Source organism: Glycine max, chromosome 16 (genome assembly GCF_000004515.6).
Source record: "Glycine max cultivar Williams 82 chromosome 16, Glycine_max_v4.0, whole genome shotgun sequence".
Taxonomy (NCBI): domain Eukaryota; kingdom Viridiplantae; phylum Streptophyta; class Magnoliopsida; order Fabales; family Fabaceae; genus Glycine; species Glycine max.
Genome location: NC_038252.2, coordinates 33,503,121 through 33,519,619, shown reverse-complemented (window position 1 = coordinate 33,519,619; position 16,499 = coordinate 33,503,121). Strand labels below are relative to the sequence as shown.

At 30.6% G+C, this 16,499-nt stretch overlaps 1 protein-coding gene across 3 annotated transcripts; it reads left to right on the top strand.

Moving 5' to 3' along the window:
- The first annotated feature begins 805 nt into the window (after window positions 1–805).
- On the top strand, window positions 806–12,960 carry LOC100787314 (ABC transporter C family member 10). 3 transcript variants are annotated; one of them, XM_041010554.1, is made up of 13 exons: window positions 806–1,047; window positions 3,545–3,683; window positions 6,787–8,867; window positions 9,058–9,378; window positions 9,467–9,553; window positions 9,747–10,334; window positions 10,416–10,580; window positions 10,778–11,072; window positions 11,215–11,429; window positions 11,526–11,831; window positions 11,904–11,967; window positions 12,050–12,289; window positions 12,680–12,960. In XM_041010554.1, exons 3-13 carry the CDS (start codon window positions 6,813–6,815, stop codon window positions 12,790–12,792), a joined length of 4,449 nt encoding a protein of 1,482 aa, XP_040866488.1. In that variant the 5' UTR covers window positions 806–1,047; window positions 3,545–3,683; window positions 6,787–6,812; the 3' UTR covers window positions 12,793–12,960. The 3 variants fall into 3 exon arrangements, with proteins under 3 accessions (XP_040866488.1, XP_040866487.1, XP_014624584.1); XM_041010553.1 differs by lacking the exon at window positions 806–1,047 and adding an exon at window positions 2,409–2,544; XM_014769098.3 differs by lacking the exons at window positions 806–1,047; window positions 3,545–3,683 and having other exon boundaries at window positions 6,763–8,867.
- Window positions 12,961–16,499: the final 3,539 nt, after the last annotated feature.

Sequence of the window (16,499 nt, the reverse complement as noted above, 5' to 3'; positions counted from 1 at the left end):
TATATTATTTTTTGGTAGATACATCTCATTTATAATAATCATATATGGAATGAGAAACTATTATGTTACACTTCTATCTTCATTTCCGAGTTATTAATTTTTTTTTCAATATCAATCAATCTTTTTCTTGATAGAATGACAAACTATTAATGTAAGACCACGTTAGCAATGACGACATCATGCCGCAGTTTCCATGAATCTGCAACTTTATATAGTTATCACTCCTTCTTCTTTTCAACTTTTCACTCGTCTCGTATACTACTAGCACCCGTTTTCACATCCTACAACTAGCTTGTCTTCCAGCGAAGCAAAAAAAACCTAAATTGACACCTGCGTTTGTTTCTTAGCAACACTGGCAAATAACCTTTTGCTCTTTTACGATGAGAGAAAAAACCACGTCTAAGGTTAAAGGAACTAAACAAGTGTGTTGGCATTGCACCTTTTGTCCTTTTCCACCCATATATCATTCATGCATTAGGGTTGTGTTAAACAGCTGTAGTTTTTCTTTTATTTATCATCATTATTCTATTCTCCTATAGTTTTCAAGCTTACACTGTTTTTATACCATTACGTTTATTATAGTGAGTTAATTAAACTCTATATATGTCTTACTTTGTCCACCACTCCACCCAATCACATTCTATATAACTACAGTGTCCCAGTAGAATCCCAGTAGAATCCAACAATATGAAGGGGTCTTTTGTACTTTTTTTAATTCACACGCTTCTCTTGCATCTTTGTCTTCTAATTGCTGTCTTACTCTCTTCTAGTTCTTATATATATGGACCAAATGTTTTTTTGTGTCATTCAATATATATAGGGAATACCTCGGAGTGATAAAGCTGAAACTGATTATTGTTACATACATGGGAAGTTTATCTTTGTCTTATAATTCAGAAGTTATTAGTTGCTTTGCAGAGTCTTATAATTCAGAAGTTTATGTGTCATTCAGTATATATAGGGAATACCTCGGAGTGATAAAGCTGAAACTGATTATTGTTACATACATGGGAAGGCCTTTCAGAAGTTATTAGTTGCTTTGCAGAGGTAACGTTGTTTCCTGCTTTTATTAAATTGAGAACACTCCATTTTTAAAGAGAATAATATCAAATAAAAGAAGTTTATCATGGAAATGAATATAAAATTAATTAATTTATCAGAATTAAAAAAAAAAAACAAATTAACCAAAAATAAAGTTATTTACTAGAAAGTCAAGAAAAATTTTATCAAATAACAAACATAAAATTTATTAATTTATCACCTATCAAAACATATTTTAGCCAAACAATATATGTCTACCTTCATTTACTTTTAACTTCCAAATCATTAAGTTTTATTTTTATTTCACAATCATTGTTCAATTATCTTTTTTAAAATAGTAATAGAATGAGAAAATGTTAGGAAGAACCTATCATGCAAAATTGAGTGCGACACCACGTGAGCAATGACCACATCGACCGTCCCACAGTTTCCACGTAACGGCAACCATTATCTTTGCTTCTTCTTTCAACTCTTTTCACTCTTCCACAAACTTTCATTTTCACAGTCATCAACGTTGTCTTACAGAAGGAAAACAATTGACACCCAAGTTTACTTAGTAATAATATACATACATATATATATATATATATATATATATATATATATATATATATATATATATATATATATATATAATTTTTTGAACAACTAACCATTATTCATAATTTCTTTTTATCTCTTTCCTTATGCTACATCATATCTATTTATAAGGCCTATATTTCTCTCTCTCTCATTAGATATGTATAATAATATATTAGGTGTTCATGAATATTTTTCCTTTTGTTTTTAGTAACACAGTCAAATAACCTTATTATATGACAATAAACCGCGTGTTAGGTTAAAGGCACAAAGCAAGTGCGTTTCATTCGAATTTTTCCGGGCATTGATCATTCATTCATTTGGGTTTCGTGTCAAACTTCTGTAGTTTTCTCATGTTTTCCCATTCTTCTAGTTTTCAGTGCTTACACTGTTTTATTTTATGGGTCGTAAGCTAGTGTCACACTCACAAAGGTTAAAAGAAAAAATATGTTATTGAAAGCTAGCAAATTTAAAAATTACAGGAATGTATTTTTATGATCCTAATAAACATCTTTCGTCGTTTTTTATTTTTTTTAAAATCATTGTCCTTAGAATACTAATTAATTTTATTTTATTTTATTATGTTTATCAAAATGAGTTAAAACTCCATGTAAAATTTACTTTTCTTTGTCCACCACCAATCACATTCTAACTACTACAATGTCACAGTAGAATCCAACAATATGAAGGGGTATTCTGTACTTTTTTTATTCACACGCTTTTCTTACTTCTTTGCTTCTAATTGCTGTCTGACCCTCTTATGTACCAAATGTTTTTTGGGGTGTAAGCTGAAACCAAATCTTGTTCCACGCATGGATAAATCTATTAGAAGTAGTTATTAGTTGATTTATAGAGGCAAAAAGTTGGTGAAAACATTTGTGGCAATTTAAAGTTTTCCGCTAGCTGCTCCTCCCTTTATAGCAGGTGCGTGCATATGAAACTTTACTATATATATATATATATATATATATTGATTTGCTTGCTGTTTTTATATTTAATTATTAAAATATCGAATATTCTTATGACTTATAGTTCATATGACTAGCTAATCTTCCAGTAAATTTAACAGACTACTTTTGTATGATATCTTTTCTCAACTTTTATTTTTGTATCCTCAAAACTCTAATACTTTATTTATGATATTCGAATTTGATGCCAGTTAAACCAAAATTATATTATAATAATATTCTAACTTATTAATGCTTTCTAAAGTAAAAACAAGGAGAAAATGAACACAAAAAGTCTTCTTGAACCAAATTAGTTTTAAATGTTATGGAAAGGTTAGAATTAACTATTTGGTTCTGTTTATTTTTAAGAAATAATCGTTTCTTATGGTAAAATAAATACTTCTTTTCTCCTGAGAAATTATCTCAATCAAACGAGGACGACTTAAAATCAGCTTTACTTTCTGTTATACATCTCAGTCAGATTTTCTTTTTTGTGCGTTACATGCATTGTACTTTAGATCTTTTTTTTCCTCTTAAAATCTAAGAGTCGGCAAGATGTTTGTTAATTCCTGACTGATAGGTATATGTCTGTTCACTAGCCTCTATTATGTAGCTAGTAATAATTTAAACTTTTAGGAAAATTAGAACTTTTCATGATATCAAAACTTTTCTATTTAAGAGGCTTAAGGTTTGTTAATTGTCACTTCCATTCTTGAGTTTGAATTTTTACACAAGGTTTCATATTTCAAGTTCAAAAAGGTTCTTGTATAAGCGAGGTGCAACAACTATCTCCTAACTAGCTACTGAATCTTTTAGTAGAGTTGGTCTTATATTCTACTTATTGAGACCCGTTTTTTTTGTTTTGTTTTGTTTTTTTTGTTTTGTTGTTGTTGTTATTCTTCTTCTTCTTATTATTTTTATAAATTTAGGACAATGTTTTGTTAATAAAGACATAATTTTATTGTCTTCCATGTCAGAGTTTGAGCAGCAACGAATACTTAAGTGCAATGATGGAGGATTTTTAAAGCATGTTTTGCGGAGAATCTGATTGTCCTGGAACCGGACAATTGCAACTACTTACTCAGAAGTTAAACTTAATTGTTGGAACAATCTTATGTAAGTTCATCCCCCATATTGTGTAACATAAGGTGAATTTGTTTAAACTTATAAAAGGTAACTTTAAAATAAATACTTTTTAAAAAAGTTTTGTTTTAAGAAAAACAAAAATCTGATTATTATATAAACTTAAACAAACTAATCCAGAACAAAACATTGTACTAATAAGCATGGAAAGTAAACTAGCAGAATGAAACAAACATGTAATAATGATAATAATAATAAAAAAAAGGCTACAGCAGTTTAACACGAATTGAACCCCAATGAATGCATGAATGATGGGTGGGTGGGAACAGACGTGGTTTTCTTCTTCTTTCTCTTGTCGTTGTTGGACGACAACGTCGTGGGATGTGAAAACGATTTCTTGTACACAAGAAGAGTGAAGACTTGAACGATAATGGTTGCCAGATACATGGAAACTCTAGGACAATTAATGTTGTTATTGCTCGCATGGTCTCGCGTGTTTAATTTTTAATGGACGTATACTCGAAGAATTAATGAAGAGTACTGGTTAGTGTGTGAATGATCATGTGTATTAAACCAATTTCCCACCTCATGGATCATATGGGAAAATTTTAATTATTTAATAAAGGCCAAGGCTAGGGTGGACCACTTTGATAAGTGGTTCACTATGGACCAATATTTTCAACCGTTAGATTAATCTGTTATCGTAGGTTTGCACATACTGGATTCCCCCACCATCCTTCCTGCAATTGTTTGTTGCAGCTTCTTTAGTTGGAGAATGCATTGGAATAAGTTAGGATATGTTTGGTTTGTATTTTTATTTTTTGTTTTTATTTTTTGTTTTTATTTTTAAAAGATTAGAATTCTAAAAACACGTTTGGTTTGATTTCTTGTTTTCTGTTTTCAAGAAATAAAAACATTAAAAATGCGTTTTCAAAAGGAAATATATTTTTAGATTTATTTAAAATTATATTTCTTACCACCACGTTTTCATTTTATCCAAAATAAAGTTCTTAATTTCAACTGAAAACACTGAAAACGAGATTTTATTATTTCTAATTTTGGATTCATTTGAGAAAATATTTTTACTGAAAATGAAAACAGAAATCCAATTAAACACATTTCCATCATCATTTTTTATTTTTAGTGAAAATAAAAATAAAAAACAACCAAACCAAACATTTCCTTAGCTTCAAAGTTTTGAGGAAAGAAGGGGAAAAAAACTTATACATCATTGCCAAACATCATTGTCATGGGCGGCGAACCATAATGGGAGGAGGTTGATGGAATCTCGTGTTAACCTATGATAATAGATGAATCTAACAGTTAAAAATATTTGTGTATAGTGGACCACCAATCAAGGTGGTCTACCATAGGCTAGGCCTTCAATAAATATATATAAGTGTTAAGGAATATTCTCAAACACATTGATTAATGATTAAGAAATTTTAAAAAAAATTATTAGGATGTGTAAAATTATGGTGTTTATGACTTTTTCTGGACTCATATAATTTTTACAATAAATACTTACAATATTTAATTTCTTAATCAATATCCTAACTATATACGGGTTAATAAGACCCTATAAGTTTTGGTTAAAATAACAAATTAATGTACAGCTATTAATTGTGAAAATGAATAATACTGATAATAGATTATATTTAAGTACTATTGGTTCAATAAAAGCATAAAAACAATAAATTATAGTCACCTTAATTACTTTCAAACAAATTTATATCTTTTGAAAGAGCTTTTTCTACATGGAAATATTTATAGTGTCCTATTCCTGCAATGTTGGAATTATTGTTGTCTTTATTTTTAAAACTAAAGAAAAATTAACATCATATAAAATAAAATAAAATAATTTTTTAAAGTAAAATATTTTAATAATTTATTGTCAAATTACAAATTTTAAAGAAAATCATTAAATAACATAAAATCATCAGCCTTTTAAGTTTTGGATAATAGTAATATTTTAGATTTAAGTAAACTGGAGCTTATTGAGTAAATTCTATTATTAAGATGATTTGTAATTTTTAAAATTAATTCAACATATTTAAAATTAAATCTAGAAATTAAAAATGACAAAATTTATAAAAAAAAGTAATACATTGAGAATTAAAAACAAAACCAGTGGAGTTAAATAAAATTAAGTAAAAAAAATAATTGTCGATGTTTAGATATATTGTAATACATAAAGACAATGTGATCACACCCTACAATTATCTATCTATTTATTGTAATGGATTTCTTTTTTCTTTAATTTTTTCCTTTGCATTGCTGTCTACTCTTTTTTTTTTTTTTTTTCTTTTTCTCTTTCTGATAGTGCTCTAGTCATCTTACCATGAGTTCAAGCCAAAATACTTGATTAACACGGTGATGAATTCTATAATTATGAAATGGATCGAGACAACTTTTTATGAATTCTATATATACAAAGATCGTCAACTGTTGTTGCGGACATAAAAAATGCACTTCAAGTACAAAATATAATAAACAAAATAGCAGTAACTATTACAAGTCAAAGTGCCATAACGCATCCAGATCCAATTCAAGCCTCAATAATGCACAGATAATTATTAACTATGTATTCCCTCCGTCCCATAATATTTATCAATGTAGGTTTTTTTTTTTTTACACAAATTAAAAAATTTAGTTAATAAATAAATGGAAGAGTTACAATTTTATAAAATTGATGTTATTATCATTAATTTATTTTTAGATTTTATTGTTTATCATTGATATTTTAAGATATATAAATAAGAAAAATACTCATTAATAATATATTGAAAAATTAAAACAAAAAATATCATAAGACTTATTTTTTCTTAAACGATAAATATTATGATATCAAGACTTTTCTATTAAAGAGGCTCAGAGTTTGCTAATTGCCACTTCCATTCTTGAGTTCGAATTTTTACACAAGGTTTCATATTTGAAATTCAAAAAGGCTCTTGTTTAACCGAGGTGCAACAACTATCTCCTAACTAGCTACTCAAGCTTCTGGTAGAGTTTGTCTTATATTCTACTCATTGAGACCCGTTTTTTTGTTTTGTTTTGTTGCTGTTTTTTTTTTCTTTTTTAATTTTAGGACAATGCTTTGTAAATGAAGACATAATTTTGTTGTCTTTCATGTCAGAGTTTGAGCAGCAACGAAAACTTACAATGATGGAGGATTTTTGGAGCATGTTTTGCGGAGAATCTGATTGTCCTGGAACCGGAGGAAAGCCACCTTTCTGTTATGATTTCAAGTTTTTGAAAGATCCTTCTACATGCACCAACCAGTTCTTGATCATTTGCTTTGATTTGCTACTACTGATCATGCTGGCATTCATTTTGATCCAGAATTCTTTGTTCAGACCATTTCGGGGTCATCAGTTTGGGCTGGCAAGATTTTCAAACTTGCAGCTAATTTCTGCCATAATCAATGGATCTTTGGGGTTGTTGCATTTGTGCTTAGGCATTTGGGTTTTAGAGGAGAAGTTAAGGAAGAGTCTCACTCTTATTCCTCTTGATTTGTGGTTGCTCGAACTTTTTCAAGGATTCAGATGGTTGTTAGTAGGCTTGAGTGTAAGTCTTCAGTTTAAACAGCTTCCAAGGTCATGGTTGTGGTTGTTTTCTCTTCTTACATTATTTTTTTCTACTGTTTTCTGTGTTCTATCCATGTCCTATGCAATAAGTAGCAGAGAATTGTCCTTTAAGGAAGCTTTAGGTGTTCTGTCTTTTCCAGGGTCAGTTTTACTACTCTTGTGCACTTATAAAGCGTATAAATGTGAAGACACTGACGGGGAAATTGATGAAGGCCTTTATGACCCTTTAAATGGTCACTTTAATGAAGTTGATCCTGATAACTACGTAACTCCTTTTGCCAAAGCTGGATTCTTTAGTAGGATGTCGTTTTGGTGGTTGAATCCATTGATGAAAAGGGGCAAAGAGAAAACACTTCAGGACAAGGATATCCCAAAGTTGCGTGAATCAGATCGAGCAGAAAGTTGCTATTTGTCATTTTTAGAACAATTGAACAGAGAAAAGGGAAAAGAACCATTATCACAATCATCAGTTTTGTGGACTATTGTTTTCTGCCACAGGAGAGAGATTTTGATGACTGGATTGTTTGCATTGCTCAAGGTACTCACCTTGTCTACTGGTCCTGTACTTCTGAATGCATTTATATTGGTTTCTGAGGGTAATGAAAGTTTCAAATATGAGGGTTATGTATTGGTCATATCACTTTTCATTATAAAGATCATAGAGTCTCTGTCACAAAGGCAGTGGTATTTCCGCAGTAGGCTTGTTGGGATGAAAGTTAGGTCACTACTTACAGCAGCAATTTATAAAAAACTATTGAGGTTATCTAGTGCAGCTAGATTGACACATTCTGGTGGTGAGATAATGAATTATGTGACTGTGGATGCTTATAGAATTGGAGAATTCCCATATTGGTTTCACCAGTCGTGGACGACAAGCCTTCAAATATGTATTGCATTGTTGATACTTTTTAATGCTATTGGGGTGGCAACAATTGCCTCATTGGTGGTGATAGTTCTCACAGTGCTTTGCAATGCTCCACTGGCAAAGTTGCAGCATAAGTTTCAGAGTGAACTCATGGTGGCACAAGATGAGAGATTGAAGGCCAGTACTGAGGCTCTTACGAATATGAAAGTCCTGAAGCTGTATGCATGGGAAACCCATTTTAAAAATGCTATAGAAAGACTAAGAAATTTGGAACTGAAATTGCTAAGTTCCGTGCAATTGAGAAAGGCATACAACATCTTTCTATTTTGGACCTCACCTATTTTGGTCTCTGCTGCTTCTTTTGGAACATGTTACTTCTTGAACATTCCTTTGCGTGCAAATAACCTTTTCACATTTGTGGCAACTATACGCCTTGTGCAGGAGCCAATTACAGCCATCCCAGATGTTATTGGGGTGGTCATTCAAGCAAAAGTGGCATTTGCCCGGATCGTTAAATTCCTTGAGGCACCTGAATTGCAAAGTGAAAATTTCCGGAATAGAAGTTTTGATGAAAGTAATAAAAGCCCAATTTCAATCAAATCTGCTGACTTTTCATGGGAAGGTAATGCATCAAAGTCCACACTGAGGAACATAAACTTGGAGATTAGACACGGGCAAAAGTTGGCTATTTGTGGAGAAGTTGGCTCAGGAAAATCAACCCTCTTAGCTACAATTCTTGGAGAAGTTCCAATGATAAAGGGAACTGTAAGCTTTAATTCCTTTTATGCTCATAGAGTACACTACTAAATCTTGGGGTACTTTGTTTTGTTATGTTGATGACATTTCTACTTCATGGCCAATAGTTATATTTTAGCATATATATTCAACTTTCTGCAGTGAAGTTTTCATGTCTGTAATATTTAATAGATGTTTAATTCTCTCTTTCGAATTACAGATTGAAGTTTATGGAAAGTTTGCGTATGTTTCTCAAACAGCATGGATACAGACTGGTACTATACAGGAAAATATTTTGTTTGGATCTGATTTGGATGCTCATAGATATCAAGAAACACTTCGTAGATCTTCGCTACTGAAGGACCTGGAGCTGTTTCCCCATGGAGATCTCACTGAAATAGGTGAGAGGGGAGTTAACTTGAGTGGAGGTCAGAAGCAGCGAATTCAACTTGCTCGTGCACTTTATCAGAATGCTGATGTATATCTCTTGGATGATCCATTTAGTGCTGTTGATGCACATACTGCCACTAATCTGTTTAATGTAATGACATCTTCCTTTCTTCACATATTACATTTATGTTTTATTTGTTATTCTTTATTCAAATTAACATGGTTTTGAAATTTGGCAGGAATACATCATGGATGGTCTTAAAGAGAAAACTGTTTTACTCGTAACTCATCAAGTTGACTTTCTTCCAGCGTTTGATTCTGTTTTGGTGATTCATTAATCTCTGGACAATGTTTATGCCATTGTTCTTCTATTCCATTTTCCCGCATACAACTAATGGTTGTAAATTAGTAATGAATTGGAAGTTACTGATTTCATTTTTGTAATCATTAGGCTCCATATCCTTCTTATTTATCTTGCTTCTACTTGTAGGCTGATGTTCTTTCTTTCTTCATTCACAGTTGATGTCAAATGGGAAAATCCTAGAAGCTGCTCCTTATCATCATTTGTTGTCCTCAAGCCAAGAATTCCAAGATCTTGTTAATGCTCACAAGAAAACTGCCGGTTCTGACAAGCCTATGAATGTTACTTCTTCCAAGAGACGTTCGACATCTGTTAGAGAGATTACACAAGCTTTCAAGGAGAAACATTTAAAAGAAGCAAATGGAGATCAGTTAATAAAGGAAGAAGAGAGAGAGATAGGAGACACAGGGTTGAAGCCTTACATGCAGTATTTGAATCAGACGAAAGGCTACATATACTTCTTTGTGGCTTCTCTTTGTCATCTCTTGTTTGTCATTTGCCAGATATTGCAAAACTCATGGATGGCTGCTAATGTTGACAATTCCCAAGTCAGCACATTGAGGTTGATTGTAGTTTACTTCTTGATCGGGGCTATTTCTACAATATTCTTGTTGATCAGAACTCTACTTATTGTTGCCTTGGGTATTCAATCATCAACAAATTTATTTTTACTGTTAATGAACTCCCTTTTTCGTGCTCCGATGTCCTTTTATGACTCTACACCATTGGGAAGGATACTTAGTAGAGTAAGTATATTAAACAATTTCTTTGCTTGCTATGAATGGTAATGAATGTAATAGTATTTTGATTGTCATTTCCTTGTCTAGGTCTCATCAGATCTAAGCATTATGGATCTTGATGTCCCATTTATCATCGCTTATACTGTGGGAGGTACTACAAACTTCTATTCTAATCTCGCAGTTTTAGCAATTATCACTTGGCAAATCTTGCTTGTCTGTGTACCAATGGTTTACATTACAATACGCTTGCAGGTAACGAACAAATTCTTCTTTGAAAAGTATTGTGATACTAAAATGGTGTCTTCTATTTTGATTAGTATTGAGAAAGCCATCAAATTTAACTAAATAATGCTCATCTTTATCTTTTGGTAACTTTTCAACAATTTTTTAGTAAAATATGTAATATCCATGGTTGGATAATAAACATGGTATATCTTTTTTGAAACCAGAGGTACTATTTTTCCACTGCAAAAGAAGTGATGCGCATGAATGGCACAACAAAATCCATCGTAGCTAATCATGTAGCTGAAACTACTGCTGGAGTTGTGACAATAAGAGCCTTTGAAGAAGAAGATCGTTTCTTTGAGAAGAATCTTGATCTAATTGACATCAATGCTAGTCCTTTCTTCCATAGTTTTGCCTCAAATGAGTGGCTGATCCAAAGATTAGAAATAATTAGTGCAATACTTCTTTCTTCCACAGCACTATGCATGGTTATGCTTCCACCCGGGACTTTCAGCTCTGGTGAGACTTTGGTCATTATTACATGTGAAATATCATGGTTTGGAGCATTCCAATTAACTTCAAATTATTTTCTTTTATCCTCAAAGGGTAGCATTATGTCTCTTGATGCATGTTTCTCAATTTTTAATATCCGTTGTTCTAGGATTCATTGGCATGGCTCTCTCTTATGGTCTTTCACTAAATGCTCAGCTAGTATTTTCAATTCAAAGTCAATGCAATCTTGCAAATTACATAATCTCTGTAGAGAGGCTAAATCAATATATGCATATACCAAGTGAGGCCAAAGAAGTAATTGAAGGAAATCGTCCTCCTTCAAATTGGCCAGTTGCTGGTAAAGTAGAGCTAAATGACTTGAAGGTAATTGGTACTTATTTAAAATGTGAGTCATAATGCTCATAAAAATGGTCATTGAAATGAACTGAATATATAATTTGTATGTTTATACCAAGACAGATACGATACAGGCTCGATGGACCACTTATACTCCATGGAATCACATGCACATTCAAAGCAGGACACAAGATTGGAATTGTTGGAAGGACAGGCAGTGGAAAGTCCACTCTTATCAGTGCTTTATTTCGTCTAGTGGAGCCGGCAGGTGGAAAAATTGTAGTCGATGGCGTAGACATATCTTCTATCGGCCTTCATGATTTGAGGTCACGTTTTGGTGTTATACCTCAGGATCCTACCCTTTTTAATGGGACTGTTAGGTATAATTTGGACCCTTTAGCTCAACACTCTGATCACGAGATATGGGAGGTAAAACCAACTACATTCTGTTTATCTTTGCTTAACATTGCAAATGTAGTCTAATTGTTGCTTAATATGAAGGTTCTTGGGAAGTGTCAGTTGCGAGAAGCCGTCCAAGAGAAACAAGAGGGCCTGAACTCCTCAGGTAAACTTTCATCATCATATGATAACTATGTGACAAGTGCTTATTTCCTAGTTGTAATAACTAGTAACAAATTGATGCACAGTTGTTGAAGATGGATCAAACTGGAGCATGGGACAAAGGCAATTGTTTTGTTTGGGGCGTGCTCTTTTAAGGAGAAGTAGGATATTGGTGCTGGATGAAGCAACTGCATCAATTGACAATGCAACTGATTTGATTCTGCAGAAAACCATTAGGACTGAGTTTGCAGATTGCACAGTGATCACAGTAGCACACAGGATACCAACCGTGATGGATTGCACTATGGTTCTCTCAATCAGCGATGGTAAATTGCATAGACAACCCCTTTATCTCATGCAACAAACCGTTTTTTGACTAATTAGACTAATTCATAACTCTATTTCCACTTTCTTATGTTGACGTCAAAGTATCCTTTCCTAAGTATGAAGGCAAGTTAATAGTGAACATAGGGGTGTTCATAAGTTCCTATATAGAATTCTACTCATACCACTTGGTTTGACACACACCATGCTCAGGCATGTGTTGTTGGGCATGGGTTTTAGTTGCATTCATTTAGTTAAAGGGTAATGTAATAAACAGTAAGGTAGTTGATTTAGTGATAACTTATAAAATATGGGATACTTGATTTTTACACTTGAATTTTTATTAGAATAATGTGAAGAATATTTTTTTATCATTTTCTTCTTTTCCTCAGGAAAGTTGGTGGAGTATGATGAACCAACGAGCTTGATGAAGAAAGAAGGATCGCTATTCAAGCAGCTTGTCAAGGAGTACTGGTCTCATTTTCAATCTGCAGAATCACATTGATAATGCAAAATATTTTGTTTTTGTTGCTGTTTTATGACAACGTTGTTGTCTATCTTTCTTTGATATTAGCATAAAAAATGAGTCAACAAAGTTGTGCGTGGAATAAGAAAATGTTAAGAACCTTGCGAGTTACGTTTCAAAACAGAATATAAACTAGACCTTGATTTATGCGTTTTACTTGCTTTAAATACAATACTAAATTTAGAGCAAAAGTCCATGTAATTTCTTCAAGATTAATATGACACCCCTTCTGTTTTAACGCCTACAAGAATATATACAGACAGGGTATGTGAAATTTGAAGAAACTGCTGGGAATATGTTATTAATAGTCTCCATCACTGACCAAATCATATATCTCTCAATAATATCAAATTATCTACTTTTTATCTTTTTGGGGCTAACTTAACCTAAAAGATTAGGACCTAATTCAACCTTAAAAGTTAGTTCAAAGGGGGAGGATGCTCACCTTATATACTCATACTATCTCTAGCGTGAAACTTCGATTTTTTCTCAATTATTTTCTATTTGTTTAACCTTAAAAATAAATCTATACTACAATTTAAAATATCTATTATAAATATAAAATATAATTCTATGCATTAAAAATAATTATTTATTTTAATTTTTAAATATAATATACTAATATTTCATATTTCTTTTTAATATAAAAATCAAAGTGAGACATTCTGTAAACATGAACACCAACTAAAATTATTTTTAAATAAAATTATAATTTACTCACTTGTAGAAATATATACACACATTCATCTTCTCATGAAATACTTATAAATAATTAATGACAAAACTCAAAAAAATGAAATTGGTCGAGATATATATATATATATATATATATATATATATATATATATATATATATATATATATATATATATATATATTAACATGAAAATTAAGTTTAATTAAATTTATTCATTTGATATAATTTTAATTAAATATTAAAAAAATTAAGGTCAACTATATTTGATTTACAATACTTAACTTTAATAAATAAATACTAGGTTGAAAATAATTTTGTGTAATATTATACAAATCAATTAATCAACTTAGTTACCATGACATAATACGTTCTCCAGTTATAAAGAGATTGAGTTGGAGCAAGCATTCAAGAACACGTAAGACACCACAAAGTTTTAAACATCATTATTGAAAGAAAATAGTACCAGAAACTTCCAAAAAAAGCCGTGACAAATTCAGATTGTTTTCCAGTGCCAGAACCTTGCATTGACAAAAAGTTTATTGTCACGCTCTAAAGAAAATAGTACCATAAACTTCCAAAAAAGCTGTGACAAATTTAGATTGTCTGCCAGTGCAGAACTTTTGCATTGATGTACAAAAAGTTTAATGTCACGCTCTAGTTGTTCATATATATACTATGTATAAGTACATACTAAAAAAATAGTCATAATCTATATGATACAAGATGCACAGTTAACCATTACTTTTTGTTTTTAAATCTGCCGTTTGTCCTTGGATCATCTGTTGCGATCCCCTGACCATTCCGTGAAAACATAGTATGTTTTAAAATAGTTTTTTATTTATTGAATAACAATATCAACTAACAGTTTATTGATATGAGTTCAAACTTCTTGTATGATTGGTATTAAATTTTTTTATACTATTAAACAAATAAAAATGAATCTAACTAATTAAGCTAAAATAGATTTTTGGTCCATTATCTATATCTTAGGTTTCAGTTTGATCTCCTATAAGTTTGAAAATTTTTATTATGGTATCTTATAGTATTTTTGTAAGATGAAATTAGTTTTTTTTGTCACTAATGTTGTGAATTTTTGCAAACTCCACAATTTTATCAGTTTTTCACGTGTCAATAAATTGACCAAATTAATATGATATAAACTAGCTACTAGAAAGATCAATTTGGTGTAATGAAAAAACTTCAAAGAACCAAAGTAAAAAAATTTAAACATAAAATACCAAACTGAAATATAAAAATGTAAATAAATGATTAAAAATTTATTTTAGCCATCTAAATATGACTTTTAAAGCAGTTAAATAAAGTCAATAATATTATCATATGTGACCAAATAATAATTATAATTTTAAAAATATTATATATAAATAATTTTAAGAGAATTAACTACATAAATAAAAAATTGTAAAATTTAATTAATATTATAATTTTTGCAATTTGTAAAAATTAGAAAAATAAAGTCAAAGTTACTTTTTAGTAAACTATAGCTTTATCTGTTGTCCTATTATATTTTTAATTTACTGTGATAACCTATCATATCTTTTTGCCACCAAATGAATCCTAAAATTCATGATTTTTAATTTTTACTGTGATCATCTCAAGGAAACTATATATTTTTATGAGTTGTTATAGCGTAAAAATGTTTTTACTAACAGTAATGCTAATTAAATTGTATTTAGAATTTCCCCCTTTTTCGTTCTATTTACCACAGCATTATTTTTAATTAGGTTCCCCATTAACTATCACGCTTAAAGTAATTAATGATGTAACAACAAGACACTTGCTATATAGACTATTAGTGCTGGAGTGGTTAAACTCTCAGACAAGTTTTTCTTTTGAATTATTAAAATATACTTAACTTTTAGCCTTATATTAACAAGAATAACATTTTCTACTTGTTAATTCATGAATTTTACACTTGATAAGCCCAGAGCCTTACTGTAAAGAAATAAATTCGATACTAAACATTATTTTTTATCAGTAAAAATTAAAGATAATATTAAAAAAATTATATTAACTCACATATCTTATATCTTATATCTTATTCAACTAAGTTAGAAACAATAACTTTACAGAATGATACAATGAAACATGTCTGTCATTCATTAGGTTTTACTATGGCGCGTTTAATTGTTTGATGCATTCGCTTAAAAAAGAATTATTTGATGCATTGGACAAGTATGAATTCCACGTTCATGATGATAGGGTTAGTTACACCTACATTAAACACTTGTTTGTACGTACTTTGTCCCTCACATTTTCATTCAATTGACGGTGTACTGCAGAAAGACCCAGGTTTTAGCTTGCTTTGTAGTCAAGGGAAATAATTCAATTTGTACCAAATGAATTTAATTTCAACCACACCGAACCAGCTGCAAATTAACTCGAGAGTTATTAACGCACACACCATGTGCACCTGGGATGGCGTCATAAATTCATCTCAGTACAACTTATTTGTTCTTATTCAGACCTCAATAACCAAGCTGATATCACTTGGCATTTTCAGATTCTTCCCCTCCCTTTTCTCAATTTTATTTTGATGTTTACATAACTTTGCATGTTCAATAACCAAGCTCTTATTGCACATTTTTTACTGAAATGATTTAGAAATTTAAGTAAAATATATTGATCATACATATTGTCAAATAATAAAAAAAATATTTACATGTGATATCTAAAATAATTTTTAATTAGTTAATAATAGTATAAATACAAAATAACACATGAAAAATAAACTCAATATTAATTTTCTCTTATTTAATGTTATTATTCTTAAAACACCATTTATTTAATTCTATAACAAGTTTTAATGAAAAACATTTTAAGAATATATATTTTTTATTGAGATAAGAAAATTTAAATGATGTCAACTAATTTTTTTAATAATTAGTGTGAATTTTTTTTTGCTTATACATGGAGTATCCCTTCATTCCAAAAAATCAATAAATAGATAAAAAAATAATAATAATATAAA

Coding starts and splice junctions, on each gene's coding strand:
- LOC100787314 (XM_014769098.3), top strand. CDS start 6,780: ATGTCAGAGTTTGAGCAGCAACGAAAACTTACAATGATGGAGGATTTT. Junction 10,335..10,415: donor TGGGAAGGATACTTAGTAGA/GTAAGTATATTA, acceptor TTCCTTGTCTAG/GTCTCATCAGATCTAAGCAT. Junction 11,968..12,049: donor AGAGGGCCTGAACTCCTCAG/GTAAACTTTCAT, acceptor ATTGATGCACAG/TTGTTGAAGATGGATCAAAC.